Source organism: Berghia stephanieae, chromosome 5, assembly GCF_034508935.2.
Source record: "Berghia stephanieae isolate SIO BIC M18660-M18661 chromosome 5, UCSD_Bste_1.3, whole genome shotgun sequence".
NCBI lineage: Eukaryota > Metazoa > Mollusca > Gastropoda > Nudibranchia > Aeolidiidae > Berghia > Berghia stephanieae.
In genome coordinates this window covers 56,037,177-56,057,176 of record NC_088364.1, presented here as the reverse complement: position 1 = coordinate 56,057,176, position 20,000 = coordinate 56,037,177, and the positions used below count along the sequence as shown (strand labels likewise).

At 34.4% G+C, this 20,000-nt stretch overlaps 1 protein-coding gene across 2 annotated transcripts in view; it reads right to left on the bottom strand.

Annotated features, from left to right (window-relative positions):
* The window catches only part of LOC144973254 (cGMP-dependent protein kinase 1-like), a 329,273-nt gene that overhangs the window by 84,948 nt on the left and 224,325 nt on the right, over nt 1-20,000 (bottom strand). For both annotated transcript variants that reach the window (XM_078915484.1, XM_078915485.1), the window contains exon 6: nt 1,790-1,903. In XM_078915484.1, coding sequence (XP_078771610.1) covers nt 1,790-1,903 — 114 coding nt within the window. The remainder of the gene's footprint in view (nt 1-1,789; nt 1,904-20,000) is intronic.

Sequence of the window (20,000 nt, the reverse complement as noted above, 5' to 3'; positions counted from 1 at the left end):
TGTTTTTTGCCATCCACGTTTATGAGTAATTCTCACTAAACTGTATTAACCAGACTATAAACGTTCAAGGTGACACATAGTTTTGTGTGTTGGCCCGTTATACTTCCGGGTGGCAATATTGTGAGCTTCTTAGCCAAGCGCATATTATCCATACTACTGGTGGGCCTTCTTACATGTCATAATCTCATTGAGTTTAGTTGAAGTGCGTTTAGTTGAAGTGCGTTTAGTTGAAGTGCGTTTAGTTGAAGCGCGTTTAGTTGAAGTGCGTTTAGTTGAAGCGCGTTTAGTTGAAGTCACACACTTTTCTACAGTTTCTTAAAGACATCTCAAGCTGTGTAGCTCCACGCCTGTGAAACTCTCGTAGAACATAATCTCGTTCTATCAGTGTTTTCATTCAACACTGTCTAAGACAAGGTCTGGTGATCGATCTTTATCGAGGGAAACGGATTTGTTTGGTGATAAATTGTTCTTATACATAACCCATCGCCTCAAAACGGTAGTATGTCGAGATGACTAAGATGCTAGAAATTCAATCTAGAGCCACAAACATGAAACTTGGGATTAGTCTCTCTTCGTTATAGATGAGAAGAGAATAATAATATTTAATATTTATAGTATTGCAACAACAACAACAAAAAAAAAAAAAACAACAAAAAAACACACACACCAAAAAAAAAAAAAAAACCCAGCAAAAACGCAAAGTTTGTATTTCCTATATTTCTAAATTCACTTTTTGGGGGATCTTATTCATCCTCCCAACATAATACTCTTTTGAGATGGTAGTTCACATATGATTATTTCTATCCTCTCATACCTACAATCTCAGATTTTTACCCTACAAATCCAAATAGTCTAAAACTATATAATATCCCCCCCCCCCCCCCCCAAATGTTTTCATCCATAAGAGAATTGGTTTTACAAACGTGAGTTGCAAGAATGTCAGTATTTCCTGCTTTCCTATATTTCCACCAAAGTGCATACAATCATCATCGGCTATGTGGTCGTGTGGTATGACACTCACATTCGGATCGGAAGGTCCTGGGTTCGAGCCTCTCGCTCGGCGCATAGTTGAGTCTTTGGAAAAGGCTCTTTACTCACATTCTCTCACCGTACTCAGGTGTAAAATGAGTACCTGGCCGTTAACAGCGTTGTCTTTGTCCGAACATTGTAATATCGCCTAACAGGCGGCATGTCCCGTCCTACATGTTAAATGTTGCTGTTGACCAGGGACCCATTGCGCTATATAAAGCTCATTTTTTTTCAATCATCAATGTAATAAGTTAGAACAACACTAGGTCTTTCAGTGATACTGCCACTGACTAAGCTGCTGGAAGCTGTGGACTGTAAAAAAGGTAATGAACAAAAAAATGAATATAACAGCTTTGAAAAAGAACAAAATACCAAACACGGAACATTTCGGGCTCAAAACCCTTATTCAGCAGACAACAACAGCCAAAAAAAAAAAAAAAAAAAGAAAGACAAACAATGAAAACACAAATACATAACTTCAAAAAAATCCAAATTGACGAGAGAGAAATATTCCTACAGTCCTTTTTGTATTATAATAATTATAGACTTTGATAGAGCGCACGGTATCCTAAACAATGAGGCTCTTGGGGCTTTAAATTACATCAACACAAACCAATATAGAAAGTACATGACATCAAAAAGGAAATGTTTTCAATGATTCCTTGAAAACAGACAATGGTTTGGATTCGCGGATGCTCTGTGGAACGGTGATAGAATATTAAGATCTTAGAATGTAAACAAAAACATCAAGTGATATTACCTTTGACAGAGGCTGTTCTTTTACAATTATACAAAATGGCCAACTCTCCAAACAAGCCTCGTGACTTGATTTCACCCAATCGTTTGTCGTCTTTCATCACTTCAAGCACTCCATCTGTGGACATAATAATATATGAAGAGGATAACGATATTATTAGCTATTACTTATTACCCGGTTGAGGCTGTCATTCTGGATAAAAGATGAACACGTTTTGGTAAGCCGATTTATAGTAGTGATAAACATAATAATAATAATGATAATAATAATAATAATGATGATGATGATGATAATAATAATAATAATAATAATAATAATGATAATAATAATAACAACAATAATAATAATAAGAACTATGATGATGACGACGACGACGACAATGATGATGATGATGATGATGATGATGATGATGATGATGATGATGATGATGATGATGATGATGATAATGACGATGATTGTGATAATAATGATTTTAGAGACACAGATCTTATGAGTCCTCTCATGATATGTTCAAGTGAGTAAACTAAAGCAGTAATGTGTGCCGTTTTAATCTTTAGACGTTCTTGAAATGACCCCAGAACCCGTATATATAACTGGACGTCTTGCTTTCACAAAATGTACACTATTATTATTATTGCATCGAATTCCATCTGCAATCTCATGCCGGCAGGCACAGCAGAAAGCTAAATAATATTTCAATCTTTTTTTCCGAGTGAGGGTTTGTTATATTATTCTTCGTCTCCATCTCCTCACCAAATCAATGTCTTCATGCCGTCTATTTTTTTTGGTTATATTTGAAGACATTATGAATATGACATTAAAGACTGTATTTCCGCTTTGAAATCATCAAAGAGCAGCTTCAATTTTCTTGTGACAAATGGGGATGTGAGTTAAGAATAGACAAAATAAAATTACGCGCAATAATATTATGACCCCTGTAATCCAATAAAAGATATGCCATTGTGCATCTTACTTTCTAAAATATTAATAATGATAAGAAAAAGACATGATCACAATTCACACACATACACACACATCATTATCATCTGGCAAATACAGATAAACGGAATAACATTGGGTGATTTATTTGAAGGTTTAACAGAAATTATCCAATTGTTCTCAAACTCTAGTGTGATAAATATCTGGCTGAAAGTGCTAATGTTCAATGTAAAGACGGTACGGATGCCCAAGACATCTCTAAAATGCCATCCTCAGAAAAGGACTTATCAATGCAGGTCTTAGATCAGGAAGTTGACATTTCTAAGGCAGGGCAGTACTTCCGTGTGGAGGTCTGGGCCAAAGTGCTTGATTTAGTTAAGATAAAAGACAAATCCCATGAATGGATTTGAAACATATGTACTGAATCATATGGAACTGTAAAAACTGATCTGAGTAACCGCCTTTATGCGACTGTAAAAATAGCCACTGAGTATTTTTTTTTAGCTTGATGATGGTAATCAAGCACAGAAATAAGATTTAAAAGGGGATAGTTTTTGTTTCTGCAGTTGTAAATCTTGTTGGACCTCAGATTTCCTGATTATCAATCAGACCTGACCGTAGCCTTTGCAAACTCAAAGCGTAGCCTTCGTTAACTCATAGCTTGACACTGCCCAATATTTTCGTAGTCAACTAAAAGAACCGACACCATGTTGACAATATAAATTGGGGAACAGGAATTGATGTAATATAAACATTTTAAATAGTTGTATGAAACAGTAGCAGACAAAGCAGTAAGAAAAATACAAGAAAAAAAATGATCCTAAAAATCAGCCTTCTCAGTAGGTAGTCAGGAGGTCTGAGGTTCGGACTCCAGTTGATGTAGGCTGAATCTTTAGGTCGATGTTTTCTTATATTATAATTTCAACTGTGCCAGGCACTGTTTGATACAGGTAATCAGGAGGTTTGAGGTCCGATTCCCAGTTGAAGAGGGCTGATTTTTTTTTTCTTGTTATTTTCTTTCTTGCTTTGTCTGGCACCTTTCATACATACTTGTTCAAAGCTTTATCTTTGGAAAAACGCTTCTCAATCGAACGCTTTACTTTTGGATGACCTTAACGCACTACGCACGTAATAGAGATATATGATCAATCACTCCAAAACCGTATTATGTTGGGGTTTGATAATTAAAAATAAATTCTTAAATTTAAGTTAAAATATATGGCTTCATGAAAGAGAGTGAGTTTTGTTAAGAGTAAAGAGTAAAAAAAAAACAACTCTACAAATCCCAACAAAACACCACAACAACAAAAAATATTTAAAAAATAAATATAAAAACAACAACAAAAACCCCCAACAGAACACATAAATTTCCCTAAATCTCATCATGTTGCCTTTTAACAACAGCTTGAGTTTTTATATAACATATTATCCACTAAACGTGCTTAAAGCGAGTTGCAGTGAGTTACTAGCCAACAGCAACACTCAATACGTAGGACGAGACATGACGTCTGTCAGACGATAATACGATTTTACGGACAGAGATAACGCTTTAACTTCCATGTACTCTTATTACACCTGAGTACGGTAAGAGAATGTGAGAAGAAGAGCCTTTTCCAAGGACTCAACTATGCTCTGATCGGAGTGAGACTCGAATCCAGGACCTTCCGATCCGAAGGCGAGTGTCATACCCCTAGACTACATAGCCACACTTTGATTACATTTTCTTAATCTAATTCATTCAAAAAAACAAAAACAAAAAAAAAAATTAAAAAACACAAAACAAACCTGATTGAAGCAGTGGGTCACATAATGTGGTAGATAAGTCTCACACCCATTAACTACAGCAACAACAACAACAACAAAAAGAACAACAAACGACTACAACAACAACGGGAACAACAAAAACAACAACAACAAGTACTACTACTACTACTACTACTACTACTACTACTACTACTACTACTACTACTACTACTACCACTACTACTATACTACTACACTACTATACTACTACTACTACTACTACTTACTACTCACTACTAACTACTACTAACTACTACTACTACTACTACTACTACTACTACCCTTACTACTACTACTACTACTACTACTACTACTACTACTACTACTACTACTACTACTACCTACTATACTACTACTACTACTACTACTACTAACTACTACTACTACTACTACTACTACTACTAACACTACTACTAACACTACTACTACATACAATACACTAACAACAACTAACAACAACAACTACACATACTACAAACTAACACACTAACAACTACTACTACTACTACTACTACTACTACTTCTACTACTACTACTACTACTACTACTACTACTACTACTACTACTACTACTACTACTACTACTGCTATTACAATAACAACATAAACAACAACAACTACAATAACAACATCATCAATAACAACAACAACAACAACAACTACTACTACTATTACTACTACTACTACTACTACTACTACTACTACTACTACTACTACTACTACTACTACTACTACTACAGCAACAACAACAACAACAACAACAACAACAACAACACTCACAACAACGAAAAAACAACACCAACAACAACCGCAACAATATCATCATCATCACCAACAACAACACCATTACCACTAACAACAACAACAACAACAACAACAACACCAACACACCACCACTGTCATCACCAACAACAACAAAAACCAACAACAACAAGCCTAATAAAAAAAAAACCAACAAAAAAAAAAAAACACACACACACACACACACAAAAAAAAAAACAACCCAAGAAGGCGATAGTTGCCGGAGAGAGGGAGCGTGATATAATGCCAAAGATGGCTATTAACGGGAAGCAGCAGACTGGAGAACGCGATTGGAAAACAGATTATCACCCCCCGTCCTTTGTGTGTGGATTTTGTTGGAATTCTTATTTTTCTCTTTCTTCATCTTCTTGATGCTGCAGGAAGTGTGACACGGAATCATCAACAAATTCAAGATAAGACTGTCTGTAAGCTGTTGACCTCCGTCCATAATCTGATATAATGATGTGGGTTTGTTTGGTGTTTGTTGAAACAATATCACATTATTGTATGATAGCTATTCACATAATAATAATATTGTGAATCCGTCACACATCTTCCTGATACGGCAATTAAATCGGCAGGACTAGTTTAACGTAATATTATACACTTCAAGGCCATAACACGGCTACTGATTCTTTTTCTATTCTATTATCTAAACTACCGCACCAAAATCAATACGCATAGACTCAAATCAAACTGCATTTCTTTAGTTCTTTTTGCATTTATTTATTAATTTTATTTATTTGTTTTTTTTTTAATAAAAAGGAAGATTCCGAGTTGACACTGTTTTTTTTTTTTTTGGTGAGGATTTGAGTGGTGAATTTGAATTAGGCTAATATTGGTAATATTGGTCACTTAAAGGAATGTTTGGAATATTCAATTCAAGGCCAGAAACCGCCCCTCCGCTCCGTAAATTAACAACCCCCCCCCAAAAAAAAAACAAAAAAAAAAAAAAAAAAAAAAAAAAAAAAAAAAAAAAAAACAAACAAACAAATTAAAAAACCCCAAACAAAACAACAAAAACAACAAAAAAAACAAAACAAATAAAGCAAACAGATCAACAAAACAAAAAACACCCCCAAAAAACAAAAGAAACTCCATGCCAATTTGAAGGTCAACCAACCTTCGTATCTCATTCAAAATACAGATGTTTCATGAGATGTACTTACGACTTTTGTGCCGTACTCGGATAAAACAAAAACAACAACATATTTCAACAAGTTTTTCCAGAAAACTCGTCCTTCAAATATTGGTTGGTTAAAATGAGTATAATGTATATCATATTTATTCAAGCATTTATCGGGTCTTAGCTGCAACACAAATAGATGTTTCCTTGACACACACACACGCATACACACACACACACACACACACACACACACATATACAAAACCCGAAAAAAATCCCATTCGTAGTAAGTTACGAAAATGAATATTGTTGATATCATGATTGAAAATGGGAATACGATTAATCAAGACATTCAAACACTTCCACGGGGAAGTTCCAGGTTTGAGAGTCTGTGTCATGAGGGTCATTTTAAAGCCCCATGGCTGAGAGTTGTTTTTTTGTTGTTGACAAGATGAGTGCGATTATAATCGATCGATATTTGAAGGATGAGCTTTCTGGACAAAAAGTGTTTAAAAAACAAATTCTTTGGGGGATTTTTTTTGTATGGAGATTACGGCAGCTTTAACTGTTTGCGCAGTGTAACAACAATCTACAAAAATCAACATACAACATGTATCTTTGAACGAGGAACGTGTCTCAATTCATCAAAGAAAGGCACACACTTCCAGAAAATTACGAATTCTTCAAGAAAGAAAGATGTGACCAATAGTCTCTGACGGTAATATGCCCGGGCAAACATGACGCTTGCAATTCAGATATAGTTTGAATAAATGCTTACAAAATTCAAACTTCAAAAGACTTTGATTTCCTAATTCTAAAAAAAAAACAAAAGAAAAAAATATGTATATAACAACTTCAAAAAAAGAAGAAAGTATGAAACATGGAACGTTTCGGGCTCAAAACCCTTCCTCAGTCATCAACAAAATAAGCAATAAAAACATAAATGCATTACTAAAAATTCAGATCGACAACAGAGAAACAGTACTAGTGATGCATTCATGATCATATTTTCATGTTTTTGGGTGTTATTGGCTGAAGAAGGGGTTTTATCCCGAAACGTTCCAATCTTCGTATTTTGCCCTACTTTTTGGAAGATGTTGTATTGATTTTTGTTATTACTTTTTATAGTCCACAGCTTCTAGCAGGTAAATATCGCTTTCCAAATTCTAATCATTTGGACTTTAAACTCAATTGAGTAGGTGACTTTTAAAACGTACTAAGTCCCATTTTAATCATTCAACGAAAACCGCATTTACTAATTGACTCAAAGGGCAAAATACGTATTTTGTTTGCCTCATAGAACAATACCCTGAGTGTTTTGAAAGTCCAAATTTTCTCCGGTGATTCAATGGAGTCTAAAAGATAGTTTGAGATTTTAAACTCATTTTCAATCAGGACCTTCCGATCCGAAATCGAGTGTCATACCATTAGACCACATAGCCGCACAAACCTTTTTTTGAAAAAAAAAATGAACAGATAGATTATTATTACTTGATAGTATCAAGAGAGATTTAAAATTGCGTCATCATTTTTTGTTGCGGATGTGCTAGAATTGCGTAGAATCAATCAACTCGCAATGATAGCCAACGGTCAAATTAATTACCGAATATTAACACCTAGCAGATTTTCTTAGCATTAATTTGAATCAACTGGGAATAGAATAAGACTGAAATTGAAACAAAAAGTTTGCAAGTTACTCGAATATCTACCTACTCAATTGTATTTGTGGCCCGTCGTCTCAAACCGGTGTTATATTGGGTTGAACTGTTAGGTGCTAGAAATGAAATAAAGAGAGACATATTGAAAGTCGAAGTGTATTTCTATTTGCTATGGTGGAGAATAAATACAATTTCTTAGATTGCTAAAAAAATGAAGATTTGCTTTTCTTGAATGTTATTCCTTATTACTGTAAATGTTACAATAATTTGTTCAGATATGTTATGGTTATTGACCAAAGATGTCCCAAAATAAACTCTTAAACTCTTGATATCTTAACTTTAAATACACTTTTTGAGGTCATATTTATCCTGGCACAATACCTTTTTGAGACGGCCGGTCTCATTTGCTAAATTAATCCGGCACAATACAAGATTGACGCTATCGGTTATAAGTACGCACGCCAAGAACTATTCCTATAGCTTCTCATCGTTACAGACTTACTAGAAATTATATACACATTCTTCTCCAAGAAAACATCATCCTTTCAGAGGACAAAAAGAGTCGCCAGCCTTTCCGTGCAATTTTATCCCAACCCCAATCTACTCAGAAATAAATATTTCACGAACGTCAAATCGGATACAATGAATATCGAATAGGATATTAGCCGAGTACGAGTCTTTGTTTGCAGGAAAGAAGACAAGAAAGTCTCTGCGATATTGCCAATGCTTTCTTTGGATGAAACCAAGATGTGATTTTGGACATTCATTTATTTCTTTATGACAAAAGCACAGGGGGTATAATGTATATCTATCATATTTAATCAAGCCTCCACTGGCTCTGGCTCTTCGCAGTAACGCAAATAGATTTTTCCCTGACACACAAACACTCGAAATTATCAAAATGATTATTTTTAGTATCGTTCTATGGTATATGCGAATACGATTGATTAACACATTCAAATACTCCTTTTAAAATAAATATAAGATAATACAAACTGTACAAAGCACAAACGATATAGAGAAAATATCATTCCACAATAATTCCCAAGAAAGATTACCCTTTTTCTATTTTGTTTCCTTTTCTGTCTAGTAATTTTCAAACAGGATTTGCCTGGCACTGTGTCACGTGCCGCTTTCAGGTATCTAGTACGATTTTTCACTTTGTAAAAGATGCATTTGCCTTTGCTACCTTTAACTTGTTAGCTTAGGATAATAATGATGTCGTGAAATCGTGCCCTTAAATTGTCCCCATTTCATCTATTTTAGAGGTCGCTGGTAATGGTTTTTAAAACTAACAATGTGACGAATTAACATATTAGAATATTAAATGTTGTTATTTCCTCGGGGCATTGGTCGCTTAAAAATTTACGCAGCATCAGGGTGATTCCATTGTAGGCTCTATATCGGGGAATGTAGATAGAGGACAGTTTACATATATTTTAAACAGATTGGTATACTCCTCTACAACTGGACTAAAAGTGTGTTATCAAACTGCACTTATTTTTTGAGCCATCTTTTTGATATAATATTATTAATTTGCCTGGGCCTGTATGTAGAAATTCCTCCTTAAGGTTTAAAAAAAAATAGAAAGTACATTTAACATTTTTATATTCTCACTTGTGAACATATATCAAACTTAGACTTCAAAGAAGTGTAGTGAAGTCCCAGGTTTGAGAGCTTTTGACAAGATCAGGTCATTTTAATCAATCTATGCTTGAAGGATAAGTTTTCTGGCCAAACGTTTTTTAAATTGTACTTTTTTTAGAGTACAGTAGAATAATATATATTGATAAATGAAACTATCGGGAGCCTCTGTGGTGTAATGGTAGAAGGCCCGACTACTTGAAAATTTAAAATTTCGTAAATTTTAGGAGGTAACAATCGTAGTAGCTTTATTTAACAGTTAAAAATCAACATTTTACTTTAACAAGAATTAATGTACACTTCACAATCCTTAAGATTATGTGTAGCTTGGCATCAACTTTTTAATTAAATTTTGATGACTTAGAAACGTTCATGAAGTTTATAAACTGGGCCAAAATTCAGTAATTTTACGAGTTTTTCGTTGTCGAAGGCAGGTCTGTGGTAGATCTCCATTCAAGGTAGACTGATTTTTTTTCTTGTATTTTCCTTTCTTGCTTTGTCATGCAACCTTCATACACAATTGTTCAGATCTTTATCTTAAATCGGCGCGTGCTCCCTAGTTTCTTAGTTTCTTATATTGATATGTGATTCGGCCTTATGTTGGAGTGAACTAAGATCTGGGGTTGCTTGTGAAGTGGAACAAAGTGATTAAAAGAAAATTAGATATCGTTTCACTTAAATGACATAATGAGGTTAGGTTAAATACACCAGTTCAAAAACACCGAAAGACAGAACTCATTTTTTTCCAGAGCGTATGAATAGTTTCGTAAACATGCCTTAAATCTAAATTCAATTTTAAATTCATTTCATTCCAATTTTGATTTAAGTTCAAAGTGTCAATTTCCATTGTATATCTAACCTTTTTTTCAAATTTTATTGTAGTTATCAATCCAAAGTCTTTAGTTAGAATAAGTTATTCATGTTAGTGAGGAATATTGGTGTTACAATGTGTGTGTATGTTCGAGTGTGGGTGTAAATGTATCTGTGTGTAATATATGTGTCTGTGCGAGTGATTGTGTGTGTATGTGTGTGTGTGTGTGTTTGTTCCTTTATTGCGTTCTCAAAATTGACAATGAATGAATGTTTGAATGACAAATTAAATTCTAAAGCGCCATCGAACACTTATTGCAAGTTGAGAGCTCCATAAATAACTTCTTCTTCTTCTTCTTCATCTTCTTCTCCTTCTTCTACTTATAATAATAATAATAATAATAATAATAATAATAATAATAATAATAATAATAATAATAATAATGATAATGATGATGATGATGATATATAATAATAATAATAATAATAATAATAATATAATAATAATAATAATAATAATAATATTATTATTATTATTGATATTATTATTGTTATTATTATTATTGGTATTAATATAAATGAAGAAATTTGTCGACACCATCCAATTACCAGTCGTTTCTTTTCATGACAACAACCAGCTTGCGTTTGCATCGATCGCACGTTTAAACTTCCTGCTTTTTAAAGACTATCCAGAATATCTATAAATAATTCAACAAAGAGGGAAGTAGAATTTATCGACAGAATTAAATTGTCAGTCATTGATGAATGCGAGCCAATAAATGTTGGCTGTACTGGTCATTAGAATACATCAAGTAATCTGGGCAATGTCTGCTGGCTACATCCTTTATTAGAAAACAGCCAAACATTGAATCGGTAAACTGGAACTATCATTTATGTCCCATTAAACCGACAAGTCCCAATGACCCAACTTACATATGATCAAGTCCAAAGTCAAACTACTGTTATTTTGTGGGTTTTAAAAAAATATTCGGGAAGGAATTCAGGTAGGGTAAAGGCTGATTTTGTTGCCTTTTGTGCGGCTATGTGTTGTTTTGTTGTTTGGTTAGCAACCCGCATTCGAACTTTTGAGTCCGTGGTTTGAGTCCCTCGGTTCGTGGCCCATAGTTATGCGGCTATGTGGTCTAGTGGTATGACACTCGCTTTCGGATCGGAAGGTCCTGGGTTCGAGCCTCGCTCGACGCATAGTTGAGTCCTTGGAAAAGACTCTTTACTCACATTCTCTCACCGTACTCAGGTGTTAATAGCGTTGTCTTTGTCCGAAAAAATGTAATATCGCCTAACAGGCGTCATGTCTCGTCCTATATGTTAAATGTTGCTGTTGACCAGGGACCCCTTGTAAAGCGCTTTGAGCACGTTAAGTGGATATTGCGCTATATAAAAGCTCAATTTTTTTTTTAGTTAATTCATTAAAAAGGCGCTTTACTCACATTCGCTTTGAGTTTAAATAGATGATTTAATTGGCGAGAGTCATTCAGTTCCATATATACCACCCCCCCCCCCCCCCCAAAAAAAAAAAAAAAGAAACAAAAAACAACCCAAACAAGCCTGAAACAAAACCAAAAAAAGGCATAATTTTTCACATCAGTATACAAGGGCTTTCGTATTGACCGGATTTCAAATTCGAGCTTATAGCAACAAAATAAGACCGATAGTGAGAGAAAGTAAATAACAGGAAGTACGGAAGAGGCGTGGTCGTGAAATGGAGTTCTATCTATCTAAATGGTAATCGTGCCATCCCTTTACTTGCAATCCATTAATTTGACACAGTTTTTATTCATTCTGATATTTTGTGGCAAATGTACCACTGCAGATTTATGAGATTTTATTAGCTATCCCGGCACGAGGGAAATTGAAACAAAACAGTTGGCGTGCGTGGTTGGTATAAAACACCGGGGTGATTTGAAAAAAAACAAAAAAACATTGACAAACAAACAAACTAACAAAAATGTAAAAATAACAACCAAAAATAGAACAAGAGACAAAGCAAAACAAACAATAAAAACAAAACAAAAAACAAAACAAAAAACAAAATACAAAACAAAACGCAAACAGAAAACTAACAAAAAGAAAAACGTCAACTTCTTCCCAACAAAATATAGATATGTTTATGTGTAAAGCGATAGGTGGATCGGTATGTAGGTAGATAGATAAATCGTTTAAAAAGAATGAAGGAAAAATTATAGAGGTAATGAAACAAAAACACACAATGAGAAAGGAAGGGAGAGAGAGAGAGAGAGAGAGAGAGAGAGAGAGAGAGAGAGAGACAGAGAGAGAGAGAGAGGACGCACACACACACACACACACACACACACACACAGACACACACATATATACAAAGAGAGAGAAAGATTGAGATGGAGAGAGAGATAGATAGATAGATAGATAGATCGATAGATAGATAGATAGATAGATAGATAGAGAGAGAGAGAGAAAGAGAGAGAGAGAGAGAGAGAGAGAGAGAGAGAGAAAGAGAGAGAGAGAGAGAAGAAAGAACATCACCACCACCATCATCATCATCATCATCATCATTGTTATTATTATTATTATTATTATTATTACTATTATCATTATTATTATTATTATATTATTTTTATTATTATATTATTATTATTATATTATTATTATTATATATTATTATTATTATTATTATTATTATTATTATTATTATTATTATTATTATTATTATTATTATTATTATTATTATTATTATTATTATATTATTATTATTAATATTATTTTATTATTATTATTATCATTATTATTATTATTATTATTATTATTATTATTATTATTATTATTATTATATTATTATTATTATTATTATTATTATTATTATTATTGTTATTATAGTACTAATTATCATCATTGTTATCATCATTGCCATAATCATAAATTATTGTTATCAGTAAGAATAAAACAGGTTTTGGCTTTTGATAGTCCAGCCAACTAGTTCTCCAAGTGATCATTGCCAGGTAATCACGATATAAATTGGAAAAAATAAATAACATAAAACAAAACAAAACAAAACAACAACAAAACAAACAAACAAACAAAAATAAAACACCCCCCCCCAACCCCCGCCCCCCACTTAACAAACAAACAAAGAAACAAACGAATAAATAGAGCAAAAACGAGGATTTCTAAAAATAAAGCATACGTCATGATGATTGGACCTCTGAAGCATAACACAACCACAAACGAATACTACATAAAGATAGTAAGTCATTGCAATTCTTGTATTTTCTTTTCGTTTTTTTATTTATTTTTTCGTTTTGTTCGAACAGACATCTAGATATTTCTTGCAGACGATCTAAAATATCTACCAGATGCTAAGGCAGTTTTGTCTAAGCTCGGATGTCTGGGAAGTAAGCTACCGCATTCTAAAAAAAAAATAATTATAAAACATTGTAATTTTTTTGGCCAGAAAATTAGTCCCTCAAATATTGATTTATTAAAATAACCCCCATCCTTAAAAAAAACCAACCCGAAATAACTCTTAAAATTAAGAATAGTCACTGTTTTAACATAAAAATGCATGTTCTTTGAATCAATTAAAAATATTAGTAGATAAGGAGTTAAAGTCTCTGAGATTTAAGTATGACATATGTTTTAATCGATTTTACTAAAAAAATTTGATTAATTTCTGAATTCAATCTGATTTTGTCAATTTTTATTTATTTATTTATTTATGTGTTCATTTATTTGTTTGTTTAATTTCATCCATTTATTTATTTACCTTTCAAACTTTAAGTTGTAATGTGGATAATTGTTCCCATTACTTTATGATTTTGTAGACTGGTTTGTAAATGTTGAGAAGTAAAATGCATGACATCTGACACAATGTTAAATCATGATAATTTATCAGAGACTTATGTATGATTATTTTTGGTGTTGCTTTCGTGATTATTTTTGTCATTAATATTTCATTGTACTATAAACTTTGTACATTTCTGATTCATTCGATCATGACCAATTTTCAATTACCAGTATTCTATGATAGTAATTTTTGATTTTATATTACCGTATTGATATATTTTTCCTTAGATTCAAAGTTGTGTAAAACTGTCTGTGAATGATACAATGCTATATGAGATTCTGTGATTATAAACTACAGTATAAGGCATTTAAAGGATACGTCCTATATTAAACCTTTAGTAAGATAATATAAGATAATATAACATAAGACTAAGTAAGTAACAAGTTGATGGTTATTAGAATCAACCGATATTTGAGGGACGAGGTTTCTGGCCACATATTTTTTAAAAATGAGCTTTATATAGCGCAATATCCACTAAATGTGCTCAAAGCGCTTTACAAGGGGTCCCTGTCCAACAGCAACAATTAACATGTAGGATTTTTCGGAAAAAGACAACGTTGTTAACGGCCAGGTACTCCTTTTACACCTGAATACGGTGAGAGAATGTGAGTAAAGAGCTTTTTCCAAGGACTCAACTATGCGCCGAGCGCGAGGCTCGAACCCAGGACCTTCCGATCCGAAAGCGAGTGTCATACCACTAGACCACATAGCCGCATATTTTAAAATGTATTTTTTTCAGAGTATGGCTGTGTAGTGAGACATAATCAGTCGTACACTGACTACACACCTCTTCCTACTTTCAATCAAAAAATGATGATCCGCTGCGTCAATCAAGTAGTATGTCGGAATGACCTAGATGAAGAAGGTTAAAATTAAAGTTTAAAAAACAACAACCAAACCCCTCTGCCCCCCCTCCCCCCCCCTCCTCCCCCCCCCACAAAAAAAAAAACAAACCAAAAAAAACAAAAACAAAACAAAAACAAACAAACAAACAAACAAAACAAAACAAAACAAAACAAATTTTTAAAAAACAACAACAAAAAACAAAACAAAAACCAACAAACAAACAAAAACAAAACATAACTCAAAAATTCCCCTAAAACATCCGAGTTAGGAATATTCCTTCGTGGAATGCCTAGTCGACGATATCTTATGATGTCGTGGCGGAAAGGAATATTTATTGTAAAAAAAAAGAAGCTCCAAATCCAAGACTCATTTCCCAAGAAAGTTTTAGAAGTATTGGCCACACATTTTTCTTCACATATTGAAGGATTTATATAACTTCCAAACTGTATGGCTCTGTTGGCTCATCGATACATAGTCAGGTCGTGTTGTTGTGTCCTTGGGTAAGGCACTTAACACACAATTCCCACCTCGAAGTTCGAGTCCCTCTATGAGAGGCGCAAAGCTCTTTACTCGCTTTTTCTCACTGTACTCAGGTATAAGTTAAGTACCTGGCTGTTAACAGTATTTTCTGTTAGAATAAATTGTAACATCGCCTTACAAGCGTCACATATTGTCCTAATGAGTTGCTGTTGGCTAGGAACCCATTGAGCACGCTTTGAACACGATTAGTGGATTTTGCGCTATATAAAAGCTCAAAATGCTCAAGCGTTGGACTGTTCTGCAGGAGAACCAAGTTTGATTATACATACATTATTCATCTATTGACAATCTTTTCTTATGTTGTTCTTCTTTTGTACTAAAAAACAATTTATTTTAAGTCAATGGAGCTGGGTTTTATCGCTAAATGTACAGTAAGAAAAATGCTTCATAACCTTTTGATATGACGCTAGTACTAGTATATTGCTATTAATGCCACAGCTACCAATTAGAGGTGCAGGCCCTGGTGTAAAGGTAGTGGGTCTGACCAGTAATTGGAGGGTCTGAGGTTCGATCCTAATACCAGGCAGGCTGACATTTTTTAGGATGATTTTTTTCATGTATTTTTCTCTCTGCTTTGTCTGGCACTGTTTCATACACATTTTTTTAAAGATATGTATATATTGCAAGTAATGCACTTTACGCCGTATCAATGATACACAATGTTGAATGAGACCGGAGTTCTATCTCCCTACAGAGGTTGAATGTCATGGAACGCCATTCCTCACGCTCAAGGGACATTTCCGAGCAGTCGTATTATCTTTTTGCCAGTTGTTGCCTCCACATTTCAAATGCAGGACTTCCTTGGTTTGCCTGTGCCTTTCTGCCAGCTACTTTTCTCTAGCACCGAAACTTCTATACTTTATTTAAAAGAATAAATGCTTTTCGTGAACTGTAAAAAAGGGGCAGCGTGGCTCAGTGGTACGGTCTTTGCTTCCTACCCGACAGGTACCGAGTTCAATCACCCGCCGCTGCGTTGTGTGGTCTTGAGCAAGCCACCTCGCCCTAGCTCACTTTGCGGCGCTGCTCTGCGGCAGACGCCTGGGTTATTCCAGTCTTCCCTTGGAATAGACCCTAAAGACAAATTCCCCATTGGGGATGAATAAAGTAATTTTATTATTTTTATTTTTAAAATTTTGTAATTCTGGTGATTTTGACTATAACCAGTTCACAGCCGTCCTCTGGAGAAACATGTATAGAAAATTTGGCCAGAAAACTTCAAATATCGATCGATTTAAATGCCCTCATCGTGGTTAAAAACTCTTTAACCTGGGACTTCGCCAATATTCAGCATAACCCACCGATTTGAGACGGTTTATTACAATCAGACCTTCCTGCTACTACGAAAAACCCCAAGAATTACGAAATTTTGATTCCAATTTCACAACTTTATGAGCCTATCAATGTCATTAAACAACATATTGAAAATGAAATCTGATGCCAGATTAGATAAGTTTAAGGATTTTGAAGTGTTATTTATTCCTTGTGGCAGTAAATTGTTAATCTATAAAGTTAACTATGAAGACCAAACCATTTATCTCCTGAAAACTACGAATTTTTAAAATGTTTAAGTCGGCAGGTCTAATTACAATAATCTTGCCAATCATGAACGCGGCAGCTGATCTTCCAGTGTCGTAATTCGGACGGGTCCTTCCAAAAGTAAATTCATGTTTATAATTCTTTAACTTAGATACAAACCCCCTCGACTTTTTGAATCATTGATTGACTAAACCACTACGCCACCTGTTCGATATCATTGGTGATCTACGAATGACAACGTCTTGTTTGTTTCAGTCTAAATCGATCGTTGATGCGAATTCTGGAAGATAAAAATAAAACAAATTTAGATAAAAGTATCCGCATCCCTCGTTTAAATAAACATTTAAAAATTGTCTCCGGAACGCCCGTTTTTAAAACTTTTATAGCAGTCGGCCAGTCTTTCCGTTGGTTTCTTGGTCCCGATAGTGAAAATCAACCCCAAGAGTATACTTACTCTGAAGAGTTCTCTAACGAGTTAGTCGACACCGGCAATCCGGTCATGATCGGAGAGGGTCGTTAAAACAAACAATGTTGATACCTCTTCAAAGAGGGGAGGATGGATGCGGTTATTTGATAACATCTGTAATGAATGATCTTCCTCCTCATCCTACATCATCATCATCATCATCATCATCATCATCATCATCATCATCATCATCATCATCATCATCATTATTATATTCATCATCTCATCATCATCATCATCATCATCATCATCATCATCATCATCATCATCATCATTATTATATTCATCATCTCATCATCATCATCATCATCATAATCATTATCTTTTCCTTCTCCTTTACCTTCTTCTTAACACATAAACGACCCACGAAACCAAAGTGAGTATATTCCGTATCTGCAGCGCATTCTTAGATGTTTCTATAGAGCTTATTATTTCCCGTCTTGACTGCTCTACTAACATCACGTGCTTGGAAAGAATGAGTAAATAGAAGGAAGATCACTGATGCTATGCGTTTAGGTTATAAAATATTCACAACATCCCCCAGCCGGATATAACGCACCAACACAAAAGCTACAGATAACCTTTGAACGTTTATAGTCTGATTGATATAATTTAGTGAGAACATCATCAAAATGCTTAATAGCTGTCTAAAAAAACAACAACAAAGTCTGAGAAGTCGTCGTCACCTAGGCATTCTATACTATGGACGATACATCAAACATCTGTCCATAGAGTCACTGCACCCGTCTGATGTCAACATGGGGCAACTACATTTTCCAAGGGAGAGAATAGAATTTAATAGTCTGATGTCACGTCCGCCCAGCAACACGCAGCTTGGTTCTAAAAAAAGGAAATCGGTACTTTATATTCTTCAGGTGGATAGAACTTTTTCACGTGTCATGTGATCATAATGTATAAAGGTCAAAACATGATCAGATTTATAATGTTTTTCTCCTCTGGATACACCTTTATACTCGTCGGAGAAATATATCATAAGGGCTTCCGCCATTGTTCCGATAGTTTAGAACCAGTTTCTAAGTTACTATGCGTCATTAAGAGGGAAGTGACGTCACGACTGTTGAAGCCTATTGAGGGTTAGTAATCTTGAAAAAGAAAACAAAAACGAAAGTGTCCAATGCAGAACTTTGAATCTCGGGAAATGTTTCCTCTATTTGGACACTTATTTCCTTAGAAGCATAACGTCCTATTTCAATATTTTGTCACAATTATTCCAACAAATCATAATCAGAGGTTCTGCCAATGAGACACGACATCATTAATTAAGCAAACCACACCTAGATCTGGATCATAATATTAACCCCTAATCTTTTCCTGTTGACGTCAGGCACGATTACGAATATGATCGGGCATTATCTTATTTTAACGTTCTCACACGTAAACATCGTATTAACCAGTTAACTGCCGTACTATGGAAAAACACGTATTTAAAAATTTGGCCAGAATAATTGCCCTTCAAATAACGATAGATTCAAATGACCCTCATCTTGGTGAATAAATCTCAAACCTGGGACTTCGCAAAGAAGAAAAGAAAAGAAAATGCAGAGTAAAACTACCACAGACCACCCCCCCCCCAAAATACCCCCCCTCCAAATAAAACCAAATCAAAAACAAGGAAAAAAAAAAAAAAACATCAAAGAAAAAAAAAAAACCCAGAAAGAAAAAAAAAACAACAATCTACCTCCATTATAGATGAATAGTGTTCTAAACTTGTCATACATTCCAAGAATTCTCGGGTTGAAAAGCCCTTGACAATGTAGACAATTTTATTCCATCATTATATTATTTATGAAGTAAATGTTTTCTGGTCAAAATTATTCAAAGGTGTTTTGTCGGTGTACGGTAGTATTGCAACCAACAATATCAACTATAGTGACGAAGACTACAATGGATTAAATATTATAAGTCCCTAGTATTCTGCCGTTGTTAAAAAACAAACAAACAGGATATGCAATGTTAACCAAATAGCACATACTGTGTTCTTTAATAAAACGGCAGTATTGTGCGGTTATGTGGTCTAGTGGTATAACACTCGCCTTCGGATGGGAAGGCCATGGATTCGAGTCCCACTCTGAGCAGCGGCGCATAGTTGAGTCCTCGGAAAATGCTCCTTCCTCACATTCTCTCACCGTACTCGTGTTTAAATGAGTAGCCTACCTCTGGTCGTCGAAAACGTAGTTTACAGGCG